This window comes from Pyrus communis, chromosome 2, assembly GCF_963583255.1.
Source record: "Pyrus communis chromosome 2, drPyrComm1.1, whole genome shotgun sequence".
Taxonomy (NCBI): Eukaryota; Viridiplantae; Streptophyta; class Magnoliopsida; order Rosales; family Rosaceae; genus Pyrus; species Pyrus communis.
The window spans coordinates 29,772,331-29,791,104 of record NC_084804.1 but is presented as its reverse complement, the minus strand read 5'-3'; the positions used below and the strand labels follow the sequence as shown (position 1 = coordinate 29,791,104).

Sequence of the window (18,774 nt, the reverse complement as noted above, 5' to 3'; positions counted from 1 at the left end):
AATTTAGGTATAGACAAAAGGGATTTGGATTCCATTCGGATCCGCTTCATAGGGATCCTCACATATTAGCCATTCATTGTGCATCGTGTGACCATAAATTATTTGAATTTTTTTTTATTTAAAATTAAACACAAATAGTACCGACGAAAATTGACTGCACGATATACGATGAACGATTAGGATGTGGGAATCCTTAGGATCCCCACAAAGTGGATCCGAAGAGGATCCTCTTCCGAGACAAAAGCTCCTTGTGGAGCCAACAAGATCCTTCGGATCCTTTTGGTGAGGATCTTGGGGATTCTTGAATCGTGTCTGTTCATTGTACATCGTGCTATCAGTTTTTGTCAAGTAAGATTTATGTTTAATTTTAAATAAATATATTTAAAATAATTTCTGACTTCATGATGTATAATGAACCGACAAGATTGACGGATCCTCAAGATCCTCACAAAGAGGATCTGGCGAGAATCCGGATTTGTGGTGGTGGGTCCATATTTGAGACTGGTACAATCCAGCCGCCCTTTCACAATCCATCGGTGCCCAAAACATGTCAACATCCACTCCCCAACCCACCAAATGCAAAAGCCCCCAACTGAATTGGACTTCTCCGAGTTCTGTCACGAGTCCCTCGTTTCTTCAGCCACCACCACTCCACCGCCGTCTCTTCTTTCCCTTTCCCGCCTTATCAGTCTCCCCAAATGCTCTCCCACATTCCCAAACCCCTCTCCTTCTCCCAAACCCCTCCGATTCCCATTCCCATTCCCAATCTCAACACTCCCGCCCTCCGTTTCTCCACTCCCAAGCCCGCACTCTCGCTCCTCCGCCTCCCTCTCTCCCGTCGTCCACTCCGTCTCGCAATGGCCTCCCTCTCCGACCTCCCTGACGCCGTCGTTTCGCTGCCGCCCAACGATTTCGAGCTTGATCGCTTCGCCCAGGTCGCCAACAAGGTTGCCGAGGCCTCCGGTGAAGTTATTCGGAAATATTTCCGGCAGAAATTTGACATTCTCGATAAAGAAGATTCCAGTAAGTTTATATAAGTGTGTATACCATACCTGCTTTGTTTTCAATACAATGATCTATTTACACTAACGTGTCCAACTCTTCATCCGCTAGATTTGAAACTAAAACCTCTCAGTGAAGACTGTAGTACTAAGTGGTGAGAATAGATTAAATTTGAAAATTTGACGATATACGGGGAATTGGGATAATATTAGGAATGCTGGATTCATTTGTTGTGATTTTGTGTTTGGTTGCTGAGAAAATGTAGGAAAAGCAAATTTCAATTTGAGCATTGAGTTTTGGGCTGTTTTGGTTTCTAAAATAATTGGGAAAACGTTGAAGTGATGAAGCTGAGTGAGCTAGTCCGCGGAAGACCGTTCGTAGTGAGTAATTGATTGGTGTGCAGTGTGGAGTATGGGAAACTTTATTAGCCATTGATTTCCGGCTTGACTGTTTTCCTGCAGGCCCTGTGACAATTGCAGATCAAACTGCAGAGGAAGCAATGGTTTCAATTATATTAGAGAATCTTCCTTCTCATGCTATGTACGTAACTAGATCATTTTCCTTGCATTTCAATTGGTCGTGAGGAAACGGGAGTGCTTAAGTTGAACCAGACCATAAAATTCTGGAGTGTTTAGATTTACATTCTAACTGATACATTATTTTACCTATAAAAAGCTAAAATGAAATATTATCTCTAATTGTTTTGGTTTTTCAATTTTTTGGCTTGGTGTTTTCATTTTAGAATTGAACGATACAAGTTTCGTCTAAGTTATGATTGTTTAATTTGATTGATGAGTTTTGGCATCTCATTTAGCTTTTTTATTGTTTACCACTCTCCTATGACTCTGACTATTTCCCTTAAACCCAATGGAATAAAAAAGAAGATTTGTTTTATCTTGATGTTAAATTTATATGTACAACCACGAATATTTAGATTTTGTGCTATCGGAGAAGATATGATGGAGTTTTCATTGCAGTTTTGGAGAAGAAAATGGGTGGAGATGCAAAGAGAAGTTTGCAGATTATGTATGGGTTTTAGATCCAATAGACGGGACAAAGAGCTTTATCACTGGTATGTTTCTCTTAAGGGAAGATTATTTTTATGAGTCTTATGACATGATTTTTTTTTCTTTCAAATTCTACTCTGGTAAAATCTGCAGTTTATTTCCCCAGGAAAACCTGTGTTTGGTACTCTCATTGCTCTGCTACACCGGGGTAGACCAGTAAGAATCAACTGCTGCAACATGCGAAATAAGAACAGGCTACTTCTCTATTAGTTTTACTTAAAAGTTAATATTATACGTATATACTCTCTTATTGAACTTATACTTCTTTTCTTCCAGATTCTTGGCATAATAGATCAGCCTGTTTTAAGAGAAAGATGGGTTGGGATTAGTGGGAGGAAAACTACATTGAATGGCCAAGTAGTGTCCACACGTACTTGTGCAAATCTGGCACAGGCTTATTTGTAGGTTCTTCCTTTTTCCTTTGAGTATCCATTGCATAGCCAAAATGATTGTTGCTTAAAAAGTAAACCATGTCTAAAAGGTATCTAGACCTTTATGGCATCCAATTCCTGTGAACCAGGGATGTATAATTTTCCTTTTCTCATTCAGTTTTGTTTTGAGATTTTTTTTTTATATAACTTTACGTGTTCCCATGATTAGGTACACTACAAGCCCACATCTATTCAGCGCAGAGGCAGAAGAGGCATTTATTCGTGTTAGAAATAAGGTTTGTTCATAAAAAAGTAGAGTTTTAAAATTAGGTGATGGAAGAATACTGTCACATATTAGGTGGATTCACTTATAAGTATACAAGAAACGTTAGGTTTCAGACTCGGTTAATAAAAATTACCTGAAAGGGAAAAAAAAGGAGCGCAAAGTTGGACAGTGCTTATTTTGGGCTTTCTTTGTCAGTATCTTTTACTTTTTGTGGTGTTACTATGCTTTGTGGGGTAATTTGAGAGGGTTTTTCATTGTCACTCAATCCCGAGCAACATTGGGAGCACATTATTACACTGGAATTGATTTTTAAGCCGAATTTCCTAGTATTTAACTCAACATGAGGAAATTTAATGTGAAAATTTGACTCCTAGGTGTCTCATCCATTTACATTTTTTGCCAGCAGGTGTTTTCATCTTAAATATTTTAAAATTTGTGTTTCTTATAAAAAAGAGAAATAAAATGATTCAAGTGTTTCATATCTGGTCTGCAGGTGAAAGTGCCATTATACGGCTGTGACTGCTATGCTTATGCTCTGCTGGCTTCTGGTTTTGTGGATCTCGTTGTTGAGTCTGGTCTCAAGGTAAGCTGAACTCTTTGTTGTTAAACTGTTTATATGACTAATTTATCAAGTGATACACTCTTGGCCACGAAAAGGCGATGCCTGGTGTATGACATGAGTGGTAGCTATTCTATTGAACTCTGGTTGAATTAGTGTGATAATGTACAGCAGAGGGGACTGTTAGTTTCTTCTGATGTGTATCTAACCTTTGTGATATCTGCACCTTTCTTTTCTGCACTTCAACGCCTTTTTCGTTACATTGAGCTGTCTAAATCTGCAACCATGCATTAGTCTTGTTAGATTTCTCATCATCCGTGAAAGATGTTATTGTGTTAGATATACTTCATTGCTTTTACCTAAAACAATCTCAACTATTTTGTCAGCCATACGATTTTCTTTCACTGATACCTGTGATAGAAGGTGCTGGCGGAGTCATAACTGATTGGAAGGGACATCAGCTTTATTGGGATGCTTCTCCAAATTCAAAGGCAACAAGTATGCTAACTTCTAATAATGCGTCACCAGCTCTCTTTATATAGACCACCTTATTTCGGCAGCTTCATTTTATTTATTTATGTTCTTAGAGCTGAATGGATAATGGTATTTGGTGTGTTCCCTAGGTTATAATGTAGTGGCAGCCGGAGATAAGCAGATTCACCAGCAAGCACTAGATTCATTACAATGGCAATGAATTTTTGCGTTCTACTGATATGACATCAAGGAGCGTGGTGAATTGATCAACGGGGTAAGAAGTGAAACGCAAAGCGTAATCTGGAGAAGCTGCATTATGCGCGTTTGCATATAATTTTTTTTGTAATGTTCACCTTGCGATACAATATATTCGTAACGGGAAATTCCCCCATAGATTCAAGATTTGCTGGTATTTGTTCACAATCAAATCTTCTGTTGTAAAATAAAAGATCCGGAGACGACCTCTTCCTTTGTATTTCCAACAACTTGTAAGGAATTCTATATGCTGAGGCACTTTTTTGTCAATTCCTCAGAAAATATTTTTTTCCTCAGATTGAAGATTTTATCCCACTGGTGGATTATGGGACGCACACAATATTAATTAAATTAAAAACAAATTGGCTCCAAGCAGTCAAATTCTACGTCATTTAAGCATCGGTTAGATGCATGGATTAAAGCATCAGTTAGTCCAAAAGGAGTGATATTGATATGGGTGAAAATATCAGTAGAAAAACATAACAAGAAATTAGCTATAAAACATATAGATCGTGTTAACCTCTACAAACAGTGCAGTTGTGTGAACCTCTACAAACTTTAAAACAAACCAATAGTGCTTCCACTTAACATATAAAATGACGGGTTAGTACAAGCTACAAAGCAGCCTCGTGCCTCGCATAAAAATCTCATATCAAACTGGTTCAGGATTACTTAAATTTTTTCAAAAGTAACTTCTTAAAAAAGTTGGGCCATATATTTTGTTTGATAAATAAAACAAGGTTAATTTTAGTTTACTATCTTTAAGTTTCTTGATTCTCAATATTTGGTACATGAAGTTTTTTTTCTAATTCCGGGACACTTTCAAACATCCGTTAAGTTTTTCATTAGAACCTTCGTTAATTGATTACGTGGCGCCCACGTGAACAATGACTGGACGCTACGTGTTAATGTGGCTCCACTTGATTATTAAAAAAAATAAAAAATAAAAACTAAAACAAATAATAATAATTTAACCACCCGTCTCCTACCTCCCTCCCCCCCCCCCCCAACCCTCCCTTCTGCAACCCGCATCACCCTCCCCTCTCCTCTACAACCCATACCCACCCTCCCGCACACCCAACCCAACAAAATCCCACCTAAAAGAATTCAAATTCAACAAGAAACCCTTCCAATTTTTGAAATTTATCAAAAATCCAGTTGACCTAAATCCCTAATTTGGATAAATTCCCCAAACCCTAATCGATTCTTAAGCATTTGTAGCCCATGCCGCCACCCCACTAGATTTCGGCAGTGCACGTGGTGGCTCCCTTGCTTTGGTGCTTCTCTCTCCTTTAGTGGCTCACGAACCATAGATGCTCCGGATCAAAATTCGAATTTATGTTCATCAGATTTGGGGATTAGGATTTTTGCAAAGGGTGGAGGTGAAAGGGCCGGGGGGTGGGGGAAGGGAGGTGAAGAGGGTGGAGGTGGGTCGAATATAGAAGGTTGGGTGGGCGCAAAGGAAAGAAGGGAGGGAGCGGGGGTGAGGTTGTTATGATCCTCTTGTTGTGATTGCCTTGATCACAAGTAATGGGACGAAATTGTAATGAATAGGTTATTGTAAGGGAATTTTGGGGTCTTTTTTATAATAAGAGAAATTGTAGTGAGGTTATTTAATGAACTTTTGTATTTTGTGCTGAGTTGGCATTCACACACTCGGTGAGGCCTTTAGTGTTGGTGTTGACCCTAAAAACTACCAAGCCAACGTGACGCGCAGGCCGAGTAATTAATAAGCTAACTACGTCCTTCGATTGATGTAGAGCGTGCCAACTTGTCGGCCGAGCTCGGCCGAGGAGTAAAATGTGTTGATGTTGCGTTGAACATGCTGCTGACTTCTTGATCTTGCAACTGTGGCCGAGGAAGGAACATGTCTCGGCCTTCGGGTTCTAGAGCCTGAAGACAAGGCTGCTAGTCTTGCGAAGTTCACGGATCGTTGACGTCGGGTTCGGTCATGGTGATTATATTCGTAAGAGTATAAGCACGCTGAACCAGTACCAAACTATATGGACACAAGTACTCAAAAGAGATGTATGTCTTGATGGTAAACGTGGTTCGGCCGTCAGAATGCCGAACTTTAAAACTTACTTATGAGTATCCAATCATAAAATAACTCGGTGTTCAATGTGCCGAGCTCGGTATTCTGTAACACCTCACTTCACCGAAAAGGCTAATGTGATGACCTCTACCAACAAGAACTCGAAGATCTTTCTTGGCTAAGACTTGGATAGATAACCAGTCGGCTTCGACGCAGTGCTGTTTATCCAAACTGAAGGTGCTCCGGGGTCGGTTGATTCTACAACAACAGTGTTGTTTATCCAAACTGAAGATGTCACCGGTTGTTCCAAACTGAAGATGTGTTGGCGGAAAAGAAAATAAAAATCTCAAGGTTGTTGAAAGGTTTCGCGTAGAGCGAGAGTTTGCGCAGGGCAACTTTTGTGTTGAATTGGAGGGGCCTGAATGGTTAGATCCCTCTTCTATTTATAGTAGTGAACTTGCTCCTGGCTGAGTTAGAACCATACCCGGACTCGGACTCTTTATCCTGATCTAACTAGGACTCGGGTAATCCTAATTTAATTGGGACTTTGAACCCACCTTCATAATGAACCAGATTCATTCCCTAATTCTCAATGTCTTCAGCTTTTAACACCCCTGGTGGTACAAGGATTCAACCTTCGCCCTTATCCGAATCAATCCTTCTGGCAAAAGGACTCGACCGAAAAACCGACTAGACAACTCCCGGAACCTAGCCGGCCTATAATACCCTAAGAAGACCGTTGGAGCAAGAGTCTCAGCCCATTTTGTTACTTTCAGCCCAAGTTGTCATTTTGGGCCCGAACAGTTGGTTATATTCTCCCTTTACTGGAGCAGCGGTCATATGTAGGAAATTAAGATATTTACTCAATTCAATTGTGCTTCCCCTTCATCTCCATATTCCCTCATTGTTGTAGGTTAAAGTCGAACCCATAATCTAGGTTACTAACATTAGTATCACCCACCGATCTTGGTTCCCTTCCATGCATGCCCTGTCGTCTCGTTGCTACTCGTGCCACCATCATGGATGCTCACATCTTCGCCTTGGAGGCTTCCTTTGCTAACATCTCCACCCTCATTGCTAAAATGGTGAACTCGTCAGTGAACTCGCCCGTTGCCACTGTCCTTGATGCTTAGCTCCCTAGACACCTCGATAATCACCTTTCGATGTACGTTGAGAAGTTTCATCAGGAATTAACATTTCACGGCGAAGATGAGGGCTTCTTCGCTCTGAATGTTGCCGATCATCCTCATCCATGTGATATGGACCACATCTAGCTACCTCAAAGCCCAAACTGGACCGATGATGGTCAACCCCCTCGTTAACCTTGGGCACCCAGGATGGATTTCCCTTATTTCATGGATGGGGACGATTCTTTGGTGTGGATGTATAAGGTATACCATTTTTTCTCCTTCTACAACACCCTTGAGAATTAGAGAGACTTGATTGCTTCTTTTCATCTTGATGGTGAAGCTCTCCGTTGATTTAAGTGGATGGATTGCCTCAATTCCACTCCACAATGGGTAGAATTCACAAGAGTATTTTGCAGGGAGTTTGGGCCATCCGAGTTTGATGATAGTGCTAAGTCACTGTTTAAGCTTCACCAAACAGGTTCATTACGTGACTACATTACTGAATTCAGGAGGTTAGCTAATAGAACCACTGATTTGGGCCCGATCTTACTCAAGAGTTGCTTCTTGGGTGGACTTAAGCGTGAGTTGAAATATGATATTAAGCTTCTTAAACTTGCAAATGTTCATGATGCTATTGCAATTGTTATTCAGTTGGATACTAAGCTCTCTAAATTGAAACTTGTGACTACTAAGCCTTATATCTCTGCTAAACCACACACTGCAATTTCCAATTTCCACACTGTACCCTCAACCACAATTTGTCTATAAAAAAGTTAACTCCAGCTGAAATTCAACAGAAAAGGGAGAGGAGAGAATGTTGGTTTTGTTCAGATAAATGGGTCAAGGGCCATAAGTGTGGACTCAAACAGTTGTTTATGTTAGATACGATGAAGGTTGAACCTGTAGAGGAGTATTGTGATGAACCAGTTCCTGAGTTGCTCAATATGGAGCTTAGTGAATGTGCCTTTTATGGCACTAATGGTAGACAAACTTCTCGAACTATGAAGGTTATTAGTACTGTTAATGGGCAATCGATTAACATCTTATTAGACTCTGGTAGCTCTCATAACTTCATTGATTCCAAGTTGTTGAGATACTGGGGTCATCAAGCTTATTCCACCAAGCTTTTGAGGGTATGATAACAGATGATGGAAGGGTTACGAGCTCGGGCTGTTGTAAATGTGCTGCTTTTTCTCTTGGAGGCTATAACTATCATGTGGACCTCTATTCATTGCCTTTGGGTGGTTGTGATGTAGTATTTTGTAACACTTGGAAAAAAAAAATCTATAAATTTATGTAAAGTATAGGAGTAATGTTATTTCAGCTTTTAAATATTAAATAAGAAAAAAAAAAAACAGACAAAGGATGAGCTATACGTGTAGACATCCCAAACTTTTCCTCTTCTTCCCAACCATCACACGGTGGGGAACCAAGAGAATCTGATTTTGTTCATAAATTTTGGGGTGATGTGGGTAGTCTAGAGGGGTGAGTAAGCATTCTATAATAGAGATGTAATGATGGGGTTAGAGAGTATTTTTAACTCTCACAGAAAAACTAGAGGAGAGCGAGAGGTTTTGGAAAGGGAAAAGTAGGAAACGGAAAGAGGGGAGTAGACAGTGTGCCTGGTGTGTTCTTCAATTGGTACAAAAGCTTAGCTCAAATTAGTTAGTTTCCTATTTTCTTACCATTGTAACTTTGATTTGTACAAAACTGCAGTTTGTGAGCCTCACTTTGGCTCTTATTTTCTCTCAATCCATTACATCTTTTTAAAAAGTCTTCATGTATATTTGAAATTGCACATGGCAAGGAACAAAGCCCAATTTATTTCACCGATTTTGGTTAAGATCTTCTATGGAAAAATATGATTTGAAAATGTGAAAAGAATCTGGAAATCAGAAGATTTTCTGCAAAAAAAAAAAACTGTTTGTGAACTCAACTTTGGAGCTTGATTATTTTCTTCTCTTAAATCCGTTTTGAGAAACTCTTATTAGATTAGGAACTAGGTTTGTTAAGCTTTAAAATCCAAGTAATTTCATCATTTTCCATGGAGTTTTGAGGGATGAAAATGGGGTTACAATATGGGGACTTAAACTTGGTCCATCACGAGGTTGTGATGGATGGGTATATTTGGGTCAACTTTTGATACAGAGTCAAGTGTTGGGTTGTGTAAAGTTTTGGTTAAACAAAGTGTTGGAAACTTATATATGTTCAAGCGTCAGGGGAATGGCCCATATTAATGAAACTGAAACTACTAATAAAATTTGGGGTTAAAGGAGAAATGGGAGTTAACTTATATTCTATGGTGTTCGAAACCAAGTGGTATAAGCATGGTATGTGACGTGCGGGTTTGGATGCCATAAATATAGGTTAGCAGGACTAGAAGGGAGTGAGTTCATGGGTACTTCTTTGTCATATCATTTGTATTTTACCTTATTGTTTGATGCATGACAATTTGACTAACTGTGATAAATGAACTTGAAGGGTATACAGTTCCTACTAGGCATGAAATGGTCACACCCTATTAGTTATTGCAGGTACTGGTATTGAGGAATAAGATGATGACTCGTCTCTAAATGAATAGCCATATCATATGTGTGTTGGTTCCTAGTTGTACTTAGAATAAAGTGTCTTAGTATCTAAAGAGTGTGTTGTAAGAGTTGAACTCTTTAAACTCAAGTTGTATTAAATAAACAGATCTAAATGAAATTTTAGATGGCTCTGGTTTCATCATACTTTTGTTGTAATATTACAATTTTTTTTAGCTAAGATACTATTCATGCCCTATTTTGATTATCATCCTTATTTTCGAATTAGGGTGTGACATCTTCGGAGTTCAATGACTATCCACAGTTAGCCCAGTGCTTTAGGACTTTCAGTTGCTCACCATGGAGTTTACCAAGAACCAACAGAAGTACAAATTGTACCACAATCCTCCTATTGAACCATTTGATTCAAGAGTTTTCCCTACAACACCTAGATAAGGAAATATACAATTCCAATCTAGGATTGTTTTTATATGCTATGGAGGATAAGAGAATTAAGGTTTGTGATCTTGCTGCCAATCAGCTCTAAGAACCTCAACACCTCATTGGTGATTTTGAAGAGATCTTTGTGGTACATTCTTAATTGCCTCTTTCCCGGGCTCATGACCACAATATACCATTGGTAATTGGAGCCAAACCTCATAATATTAGGCCTTATCATTATGGGCCATTACAGAAAACTAAAATTGAAAAAGCTGTGCAAGATTTACTAGCTACAGGGTTTATCAAGCCAAGTCACAGTCACTTTTCATTCCTTATGCTCCTAGTGAAAAAGATGGAAGAGACATGGTGCATGTGAATTGACTACAGGGAGCTTAATGCCTTTACAATCAAGGATAAGTACCCTATCCCTTTAATTGATGATCTATTAGATAAGCTATTTGGTGTCAATTACTTCTCAAAATTGGATTTGAGGTCCGGTTATCATCAAATATTGATGCACCCTATAGATATAGAAAAAATAGCTTTTAGAACCCATGAAGGCCATTATGAATTCTTGGTTATGCCATTTGGCCTAATTAGTGCTCCAGCAACCTTCCAGAATTTGATGAATGATCTTTTTAAGCCCTATGTTAGGAAATTTGTATTAGTTTTCTCTGATGACTTGCTGATTTATCGTAAGAGTTGGAGTGAGCACCTGCAACACCTGAGAGTGGTGTTTGACATATTGCAGCATCATTAACTCTACCTCAAGAAGTAAAAATGTTGTCTGGGCCAAAGTAGAGTTAAATACCTAAGTCACATTGTATCTAGAGAAATCCATCCAGTCTTTCATGTAAGTTGTCTAAAGGAGCAACTGGGCAACAATGGAATTCTACATTCAACATTGCCTCAAGTAAGGGAAGATGGTTTGTCTCTGCTCAGTCCCAAGATGCTTTAGCTAGTGTTCAACTATTGTTATGATCCTATTGTTGTGATTGCCTTGATCACAAGTAATGGGATGAAATTGTAATGAATGGGTTAATTGTAAAGGAATTTGGGGTTTTTTATTATTTTTATTTTTATTATTATTTTTTTTAATAAGGGAAATTGTAGTGAAGTTAGTTGATGAACTTTTGTATTTTGTGCTAAGTTGGCATTCACACACTCAGTGAGGCCTTTAGTGCTGGTTATATTCTCCCTTTGGTGGAGCAACCGTCATATATGGAAAATTAATATTTTACACAGTTCAATTATGCTTCCCTTTCCTCTCCGTATTCCCTCATTTTTGCAGGTTAAGGTCAAACCTAGAATCTGGGTTACTAACAGAGGTGAGGTAGGAGATGTGGTTGTGGGTTGCAGAGGAGAGAAGGGAGGGAGGGTGGGGGTTTCGGAGGAGAGAAGGGATGGAAGGGGGTGATGTAGGAGACCGGTGGGTAAATTCTTTTTTATTTTAATTTTTTAATATTCAAGTGGGCCCATATTGACACGTGGTGCACAATCATTGTCCACGTGAACGCCATATCATCATTTAACAAAACTTTTAACGAAAAACTTAATGGCTGTATGAAAGTGATCTATAATTATGACTTTAGATACTAGACTGGATGAAAAAAAACTTCATATGCCAAATGTCGAAAACCAAAAACCTTCAAAATAATAAACTAAGATTAACCCAATAAAATAAGAAGTGTTTTTTTTTTTCCTTTTAAAATTATGAGTCCATGACACAGCAAAAACAGAAGCAGCCCTGCCTACTCCTTACGAAAGAGCGCTTTTCGGGATCAACCGTGTCAATTAACAAAACTTTCATTGACAATTCTGCCCTCTCTCCAATTTCTGGCGCCGCTCTCTCCTCTCCCTCTCACCTGGTTCGAACACTCTTCACCACCAAAAGGTAAATTTGCTTCTCTCTCAACCTCTATTTCTGCTTATTTCGAGTATTCTTTTTTTGTTGGAAGATTGAAATGTTGAACTGGACAATTGGAAGGTAGAATTGGAAGATTTGGGGTTCTTTGAACTTGGTAGGCTCCATAGCAGATTGGGTTCGAGTTTTACTGGTTGGTTAGTGAAAATGGGGCACCAATTCTTCCAAGGCTTGTTTGAATTAGCAGATCTGTTGTCATGATTTGGCGTTGTATTAGCCACTCCCTGTGAAATGGTTGAGTTGCGTCTTCTTCTGGGTTTATGGGTTTTTGTTTATTTCAAGCAATTTGAATTTGGTGTGTTTATTTTCCGGGCCTTAACCGATTGAGCTTCCAGTTATTTTGGGGATTTGTCTAACAACATTTTCTGCACAGCTGAAGAGCGCATAAAAGAAGATTTTGAATTTGGTTGAGAGTAAAAGTTGAGTGTTGAGGAATGGCAGCAGGTTTAGCTTCGAAGTGTTCACGGGGTACGTCGTTTGTTTCTTGCATGATAAAAAATGTAAAATAGTTGAGCGTGCATCTGAAAAGATGCCACACCTTTCATCCTTCGTCTGCATGTCTTGTGTTTCATTGTGTGAGTTGTTTAATTCATGTCTTAGAATATTGCTATGTTGCAGTGGCACAATTTTCTGATTTTCCTGGATTAAGTTTAAGCGTTTTTTGTTTATGTTCTACAATTATTTGCGTACCATTTACTCACTGCAATCCATTCAATCTGCTGGAAACAAATCCAGTTGGTCGTTCATTGTTGGGGGGCTTCGGCAACAACTTGTCTGGCTTATCGAGCGCATCACATGAGATGGCAAGCAGCACTTTCTTATTTCAGGTCAGTGTGTTCGTCTGATATTTGTTTGAAGATTATAACCTATACTAAGAAAATAATAACATTTTACAGGTTTTAAATCTTGACTATTTTAGGTTGTAGAGGATTAAGAGTTTCTGGTAGAGTTAGATTGGTACCGTTTATAGAGTCGATTGGAAGATTCATAGGAAAAAAATCTAGTTTTGAGAGGCTTAAATGGAGAGTCTTGGTGGAATTGCTGAGGACAATTGTTGAACACAGGCATTTGTTGGCTAATTCCAAGTTCTGCTTACTGTTTCTTGTGTTTATCTTCATTTTTCGCTAAATACCTCAAATTGAGGACTCGTTTATGACTTAGTGTTGACATGAGACTGATTCGTAGTTGTCGGTGTTTGTTTGGTGCACTTTTACAGCAGCAAAGGACCTTCATACAGATGAGGACTGTTCTGAAAGTCGTGGACAACTCAGGGGCAAAGAAGGTGATGTGTATACAAGCTTTGAAGGCAAATAAGAAGGGGGCAAGATTGGGAGACACCATTGTTGCATCAGTAAAGGAGGCCCATCCCAATGGAAAAGTGAAGAAAGGAAAGGTTGTGTATGGTGTCGTTGTTCGTGCTGCCATGCAGCGAGGCCGCTGTGATGGGAGTGAGGTCAAGTTTGATGACAATGCTGTGGTACTTGTGGACAAGCAAGGGCAGCCGATCGGGACTAGAGTATTTGGACCTGTCCCGCATGAGTTGAGGAAGAAAAAGCATGTCAAGATTCTTAGTTTGGCAGAGCATATTGCCTGAAAAGTGGAACACAAAGGAATTCCAGATGCACAATAAGAACAGAATGCTATCTTGTAACGAGGTGTTAAAAGTTTGAAACGTCCAAGTGACCAGTTAATTCAGCTAGATCTTGGCAACGCTCAGCTCGACTGTCACTTTATTGTAGCTTCTCATGTCTGGTGAAATGGTACCAAAATCGAGTTTGTGTAATTGCAATGTGTCCAATGAATGATATGATTTTGCAATTTGTTTGATGAATGATATGAAACAAAAAATGGTCCCTTTTTTACGTCTCAGTTATAGGATATGGCAGATCAGATCACGGTTTTCGCTACTTTGATCGTAGTCTGTGTGTTTAAATTTCACAATTTTAGTCTTGTAGTTTACAAATTGTTGCACTTGATGAGTCAGAATCGTCTCTGGAGGGTGAGGGACTTGCCAAGTTTCTTGTACCCTAACTTTGAAACAGTTTGACGATTTGAACCGTCTCCGGTCTAGAGAGAATTTTCGAGGCCTTCGAGAGAAGTGCAAGAAAGAATTAATATGAAAAGGCAGTTTAATTTCGATCGGCAAAACTGAAGCACTAGTCAACCTAGAGCCTTGATCGCCAAACTAATAATTCATGAGTATTGATCCATGAATTTGTCATAATACGAAGCAATAGTTTTTTTTGAATAACTCCGTTAGAACTTCCATCCATTATTGCCGCTTTAAAGCCTTTATTTTCGATGGAAGGTCCGACGGGTGTTACACTAAGACAAATACAGGGGCCACAAGTTGATTCAAACATTTTGAAGATACACAAACAATTATACAAAAGCAATCAGGAAAAACAAGTTAAGAGTGCACAAACCAGTTATTGCCGAGCACAAGGTATCAATGTTGCGATTAATATTTGTTGTTAATAATTAGTATAAAGGTATAAATCATAGTTTAAATTTTGATTTAATCATATGCAACGAAAAACATCTCAAAACCACAGTAAACTAAGCAAGAGACAAATTAATGTTGGAGAATCATAATACTAAACAACGGCTCGATTCAGAATACAATTCGTAATGTGAGTCTGGTGGTAAACACATTCCTGGAAGCTCTATTGCGGTTTACCACCATCCCCACATCTCATCAAGAAAATTGAGCACAACTGCCAGCACATGATTGCAGTTTTTACTCTTAATTAACTGTTCGGGTAGGTTCAGAGTTCAAATTCGGTTTCATTCTTTCCCAAAATCTGCGTTGTAGTGGGCACTAGATTCGAGTTTCTTGGCCTCATTCAGTTTCCGTACAGCCTGAAATATAAAAATATAACACACTTAGAATCAAGATACCAAAAAAGATTATGCCCTGTGCCAAAACATCGCCAAGCAACAAACTGTAGGCTACAGAACCAAATATATGACACCACTTTGACTTTAGTAACACACTATCATTCTCTTACTTGAGAGGTCTTAGGGTTCGACAACGTTTAAGAGTGTAGGTAGTCGAACCCCCCTAGGAGACAAACCGAGCCAAGCCATTCTACTTATGAAATTTATTAGCTCGTAAATCCTTGTAAAATCTAAACTAATTACTTTTCCCTAGTAAACAAAATAAAGCATATGATGTGTATCTAGATGCTTTCTTCGGGTGCATGGTTAGGCACCTCCTACACAGATTGTGACCTAGAACAACATGAAACAGACAACCCGAAACACCACCAATGACTATTGAATTCCATAATTTTCAGGATGACCATTATTGATTTCATGCTACATTACCGAGACCATAACCCATGTAGTTCAAGCCACATTTCCATCTCATTAATCATCATTTTTTAATCGAGTATAACATCAGTACTCTATTTAACACGTACCTTCATGAAATCTTCATGGATGACATAATCCCTCTCAGCACGGATTGCAGACATCCCAGCTTCAGTGCAGACATTACGGAGATCAGCTCCATTAAAACCCTGAAATGAAGACAACGCATCAAATCATTCACGGAAAGCATCTAACAAAATATTTTGATATAAATATAATATAATGAGGGCAAGCCTTGGCGCAACGGAAAGGTAGCTCCTTTGTAACCCAAAGGTCACAGGTTTGAGTCGTGTAAACACGCAAAATACCCACGACCCTCGCAAAGTCGGGAGCCTTGTTGGCTTGGAGTCGCCCTGTTTTTATTATAAATATAATTATATTCATGCTTACCTCAGCAAGCTTCACAACTGCCTCATAATCAATGTCCCCATGTTTGGCTATCCCAGCAGCATGGATTTTGAGAATTTCCATTCTTGATTGCTCATTGGGCAATGGGATCTCTATCTTGCGGTCTAGTCGCCCAGGGCGGAGAAGTGCTGGATCCAGTACATCAGGCCTATTGGTTGCCATGATCATTTTCACCTGTGAAATGAAACAAATGACATCCATCATCCATGCCAAGATATGATCTACTTTTATGGCATTATCAGTTTGTACAAGCATGACTAGATAAATGTGTTTACATTTGTTTGTTATGACCAAACCAAAAAAATAACGCTTGATTTCAACCAAAACCTACATACCTTTCCGAGCTGATCAAACCCATCTAACTGATTAAGCAACTCCATGAGTGTTCGCTGAATTTCTCGGTCTGCACTAGTCCCTTCACTAAAACGCCGTCCACCAATAGCATCTATCTCATCCATAAAAATGATACATGGCTAGACACAAAGTCAACACAGTAAGTATGTTTTTGAATAGGAATATTTAATGTTAAAATTAGAAGTAATATTCAAGCTCCTACCTGGTGATCACGGGCATAACCAAACATTTCCCTTATCAATCTTGCACTTTCACCGATATATTTGTCAATAATGGCACTTGATACAACCTACACCAGGAATAATAGTATCCAGTATTAAAGATAAGTTGGAAACAACTAAAAAGGATTCTAGTCTTATTCAAAGAAATGAGTACCACAATAAGCAGCAAGAAAAGTTATAATGTGATATACAAGTTGCTACAGAAAAGAATAATTAACCTTAAGAAAGTTAGCATCTATGTTGCTAGCAATTGCTCTGGCTAGCAATGTCTTCCCTGTTCCTGGAGGTCCATACAGAAGAACACCCTGGAACAATTTAAATAAAATAAGAGAAGAAAAATTGAATATAAAATTCTACGTTTCTAGGTTTCTAATAAGCGTCAGGTTAATATGAAGAACACCAACAACATATAAAAATTACCTTGGGAGGTTTGATCCCCACCCTAAGGAAGAGCTCAGGGTTCATTAGAGGCAGTTCAATGGACTCCCTAAGCTCTCGGATTTGATCAGATAGTCCTCCAACGGCTGAGTAGCTAACATTACCAGGATCTTCATGAAGCATGTTATATACAACCGGATCAACCTTCAAAAAGAATGTTCATGAGTAGCCAAATAAAGTGTCAAACTTTTAACAAATAATCGGATGATAATTACTTCTCTGGGTAGAGCCCGCATGATAGTCAAGGTAGTCATATCCAAAACAACACGCGTTCCAGCTGTTAGTTTTTCTTTGTCAACTTTACTGCGACACCCAACGACATACCTCGGGCCACTACTTGCCTTCACAATTACTGAGTCAATAAAATCAAAGATCAATCACTTTAGCAGTTCTCACACCGATAAGCCCTAAAAAATTACAATCTCACAGGTTTCCAACTATCAAATTTTAGACCATGAAGCAAGCATTAAGCAAACAAATTACTTACGGCGTTCGTTATCAAGAGGCCTGAGAACTTCACCAATAATCTGTCCAACACTTTGAAGGGACTTCAAATCATCTTCAGTTTTCCCAAATTCTTTCTTTGCAGACCGCAAGTTCTCTCTCACTGCACACCATCCCATTGCAAAAATTCAATTTCTTGACCCAACCAAATTCTTCAAAGCATCTCAATTTCGCAGTTACTATAACCATAACATAACAGAAAGCCCCAAAAAAGCGAAATTGAATACATTTGAAAAGCTAGATAACAAAATCAGAACTGAATCGCTCAATTGAAAATCGGAATGGACACCCTAAAAGGGCGAGCACATTAAAGCTTACTAATTGGGACAATTTGGTTTGTTAACTGCAAAAGGGGATTAGGGTTTGGGAGTGAATCTGACCTGCGCGGACTCGGGAGTCGAGCTCCTTGTGCTGGAGTAACCTTTTGCGGTAGTCGGCAACCGCTGTGCGACGTCGTACGGCGTCTTCTGTCTCAGTCGTCATCGCAGGCGCTCTGCTGTGGGGAAGGTGAGTAGAAACGAGATTGGGCGTTTCGCTGAGAAGGAGGAGAAGAAATTAAGCTGCCAAACCTCTTGGATTCTTTTATGTTTGCAGCTGCATTGTCACTCGAGCAAACTCTTCTTTTTGGAAATTGACAAAAAAAAAAAAAAAAAAAAAAAAAATTATTTGAATCCATATAATCTCTTTTTACACCTAACTTAAATTTAAATTATTAATTATCTATTTTATTTTATTGCATAATTAATATTAAGTACAAAATGAAATTAATAATAAAACTCAAATTTATTAATAAACCCATTAAATCCTACCGTCATTTATTGTTTATCCTACCATCCCTTTTATTGTTTTTCTTTGCCGATGTCTACCTGCACCCCCAAAACACCATTTAGCATCAATGTAACTATTTCCTATAATGCCACCTATCACTTCATTTATAAGTAATAGGCCTTTTAGTGCAGTCGTGAGATCAGCCCCTACTGCAAAATATATTCTTCTAGTAAATGAATAAAAAATTTACAATAATTCTAGCTGAGAGCTTGTATACTTTTAACATGCTACTTCTATTGATGAAATTTTATATTTTTCGAGTAAATATATGAAAGCTCTATTCTCATTGTGATTAGATAATTCAAGCTTAGAGGTTATGCTTTGATAAATATGTTGAAATTTCTTTTTTTTTTTTTTTAGTTTATTTTCTATCATGTTTTAAGTTTAGAACTCACGGTGGAAAAATTGGTAATGTGAAAAAGGGAACTAGCTACAACAATCTTCTTATAATTCTTGAATCAAGACAAGCAAGTTTAACTACTTACTGTTGGAAAAGTTGATAATTGGTTTCTTTTAATTGCAGGGTCTTTTTGGTATTTTAAATCTTAGTGTTTTCTATGTTTTCAAATATCTATGC

The 18,774-nt window shown here is 38.6% G+C and overlaps 3 protein-coding genes across 4 annotated transcripts; 2 read left to right on the top strand and 1 right to left on the bottom strand.

The window, feature by feature from the left end:
* The first annotated feature begins 548 nt into the window (after nt 1-548).
* LOC137726404 (bifunctional phosphatase IMPL2, chloroplastic-like) lies at nt 549-4,381 on the top strand. Its single transcript, XM_068465330.1, has 9 exons — nt 549-1,023; nt 1,464-1,542; nt 1,980-2,074; nt 2,176-2,225; nt 2,346-2,470; nt 2,670-2,736; nt 3,220-3,309; nt 3,672-3,783; nt 3,909-4,381. The coding sequence occupies exons 1-9, from the start codon at nt 699-701 to the stop codon at nt 3,977-3,979; spliced, it is 1,014 nt and encodes a 337-aa protein (XP_068321431.1). The 5' UTR covers nt 549-698; the 3' UTR covers nt 3,980-4,381.
* Nucleotides 4,382-11,906: 7,525 nt separating this feature from the next.
* LOC137725827 (large ribosomal subunit protein uL14mz-like) lies at nt 11,907-13,938 on the top strand. 2 transcript variants are annotated; one of them, XM_068464623.1, is made up of 4 exons: nt 11,907-12,039; nt 12,443-12,537; nt 12,805-12,896; nt 13,289-13,938. In XM_068464623.1, the coding sequence occupies exons 2-4, from the start codon at nt 12,504-12,506 to the stop codon at nt 13,661-13,663; spliced, it is 501 nt and encodes a 166-aa protein (XP_068320724.1). In that variant the 5' UTR covers nt 11,907-12,039; nt 12,443-12,503; the 3' UTR covers nt 13,664-13,938. The 2 variants fall into 2 exon arrangements, with proteins under 2 accessions (XP_068320724.1, XP_068320723.1); XM_068464622.1 differs by having other exon boundaries at nt 13,286-13,938.
* Nucleotides 13,939-14,623: 685 nt separating this feature from the next.
* LOC137725387 (26S proteasome regulatory subunit 10B homolog A-like) lies at nt 14,624-17,964 on the bottom strand. The gene is made up of 10 exons (XM_068464050.1): nt 17,750-17,964; nt 17,353-17,472; nt 17,081-17,217; nt 16,848-17,009; nt 16,646-16,732; nt 16,409-16,495; nt 16,188-16,325; nt 15,835-16,026; nt 15,495-15,593; nt 14,624-14,931 (listed from the first exon to the last, which is right to left on the bottom strand). Exons 1-10 carry the CDS (start codon nt 17,850-17,852, stop codon nt 14,857-14,859), a joined length of 1,200 nt encoding a protein of 399 aa, XP_068320151.1. The 5' UTR covers nt 17,853-17,964; the 3' UTR covers nt 14,624-14,856.
* Nucleotides 17,965-18,774: the final 810 nt, after the last annotated feature.

Bases quoted from the DNA above. Each gene is read 5' to 3' on its own strand.
- LOC137725387 (XM_068464050.1), bottom strand. From the start codon at position 17,852: ATGACGACTGAGACAGAAGACGCCGTACGACGTCGCACAGCGGTTGCC. The intron at 17,218-17,352 runs GTAAGTAATTTG...TTATTGACTCAG, and splicing joins GCCTCTTGATAACGAACGCC to TAATTGTGAAGGCAAGTAGT. The intron at 14,932-15,494 runs GTACGTGTTAAA...TTTATATTTCAG, and splicing joins TCCATGAAGATTTCATGAAG to GCTGTACGGAAACTGAATGA.
- LOC137726404 (XM_068465330.1), top strand. From the start codon at position 699: ATGCTCTCCCACATTCCCAAACCCCTCTCCTTCTCCCAAACCCCTCCG. The intron at 2,471-2,669 runs GTAGGTTCTTCC...TCCCATGATTAG, and splicing joins AATCTGGCACAGGCTTATTT to GTACACTACAAGCCCACATC. The intron at 3,784-3,908 runs GTATGCTAACTT...TGTGTTCCCTAG, and splicing joins TCCAAATTCAAAGGCAACAA to GTTATAATGTAGTGGCAGCC.
- LOC137725827 (XM_068464622.1), top strand. From the start codon at position 12,504: ATGGCAGCAGGTTTAGCTTCGAAGTGTTCACGGG. The intron at 12,538-12,804 runs GTACGTCGTTTG...AAACAAATCCAG, and splicing joins AGCTTCGAAGTGTTCACGGG to TTGGTCGTTCATTGTTGGGG. The intron at 12,897-13,285 runs GTCAGTGTGTTC...GCACTTTTACAG, and splicing joins GCAGCACTTTCTTATTTCAG to CAGCAAAGGACCTTCATACA.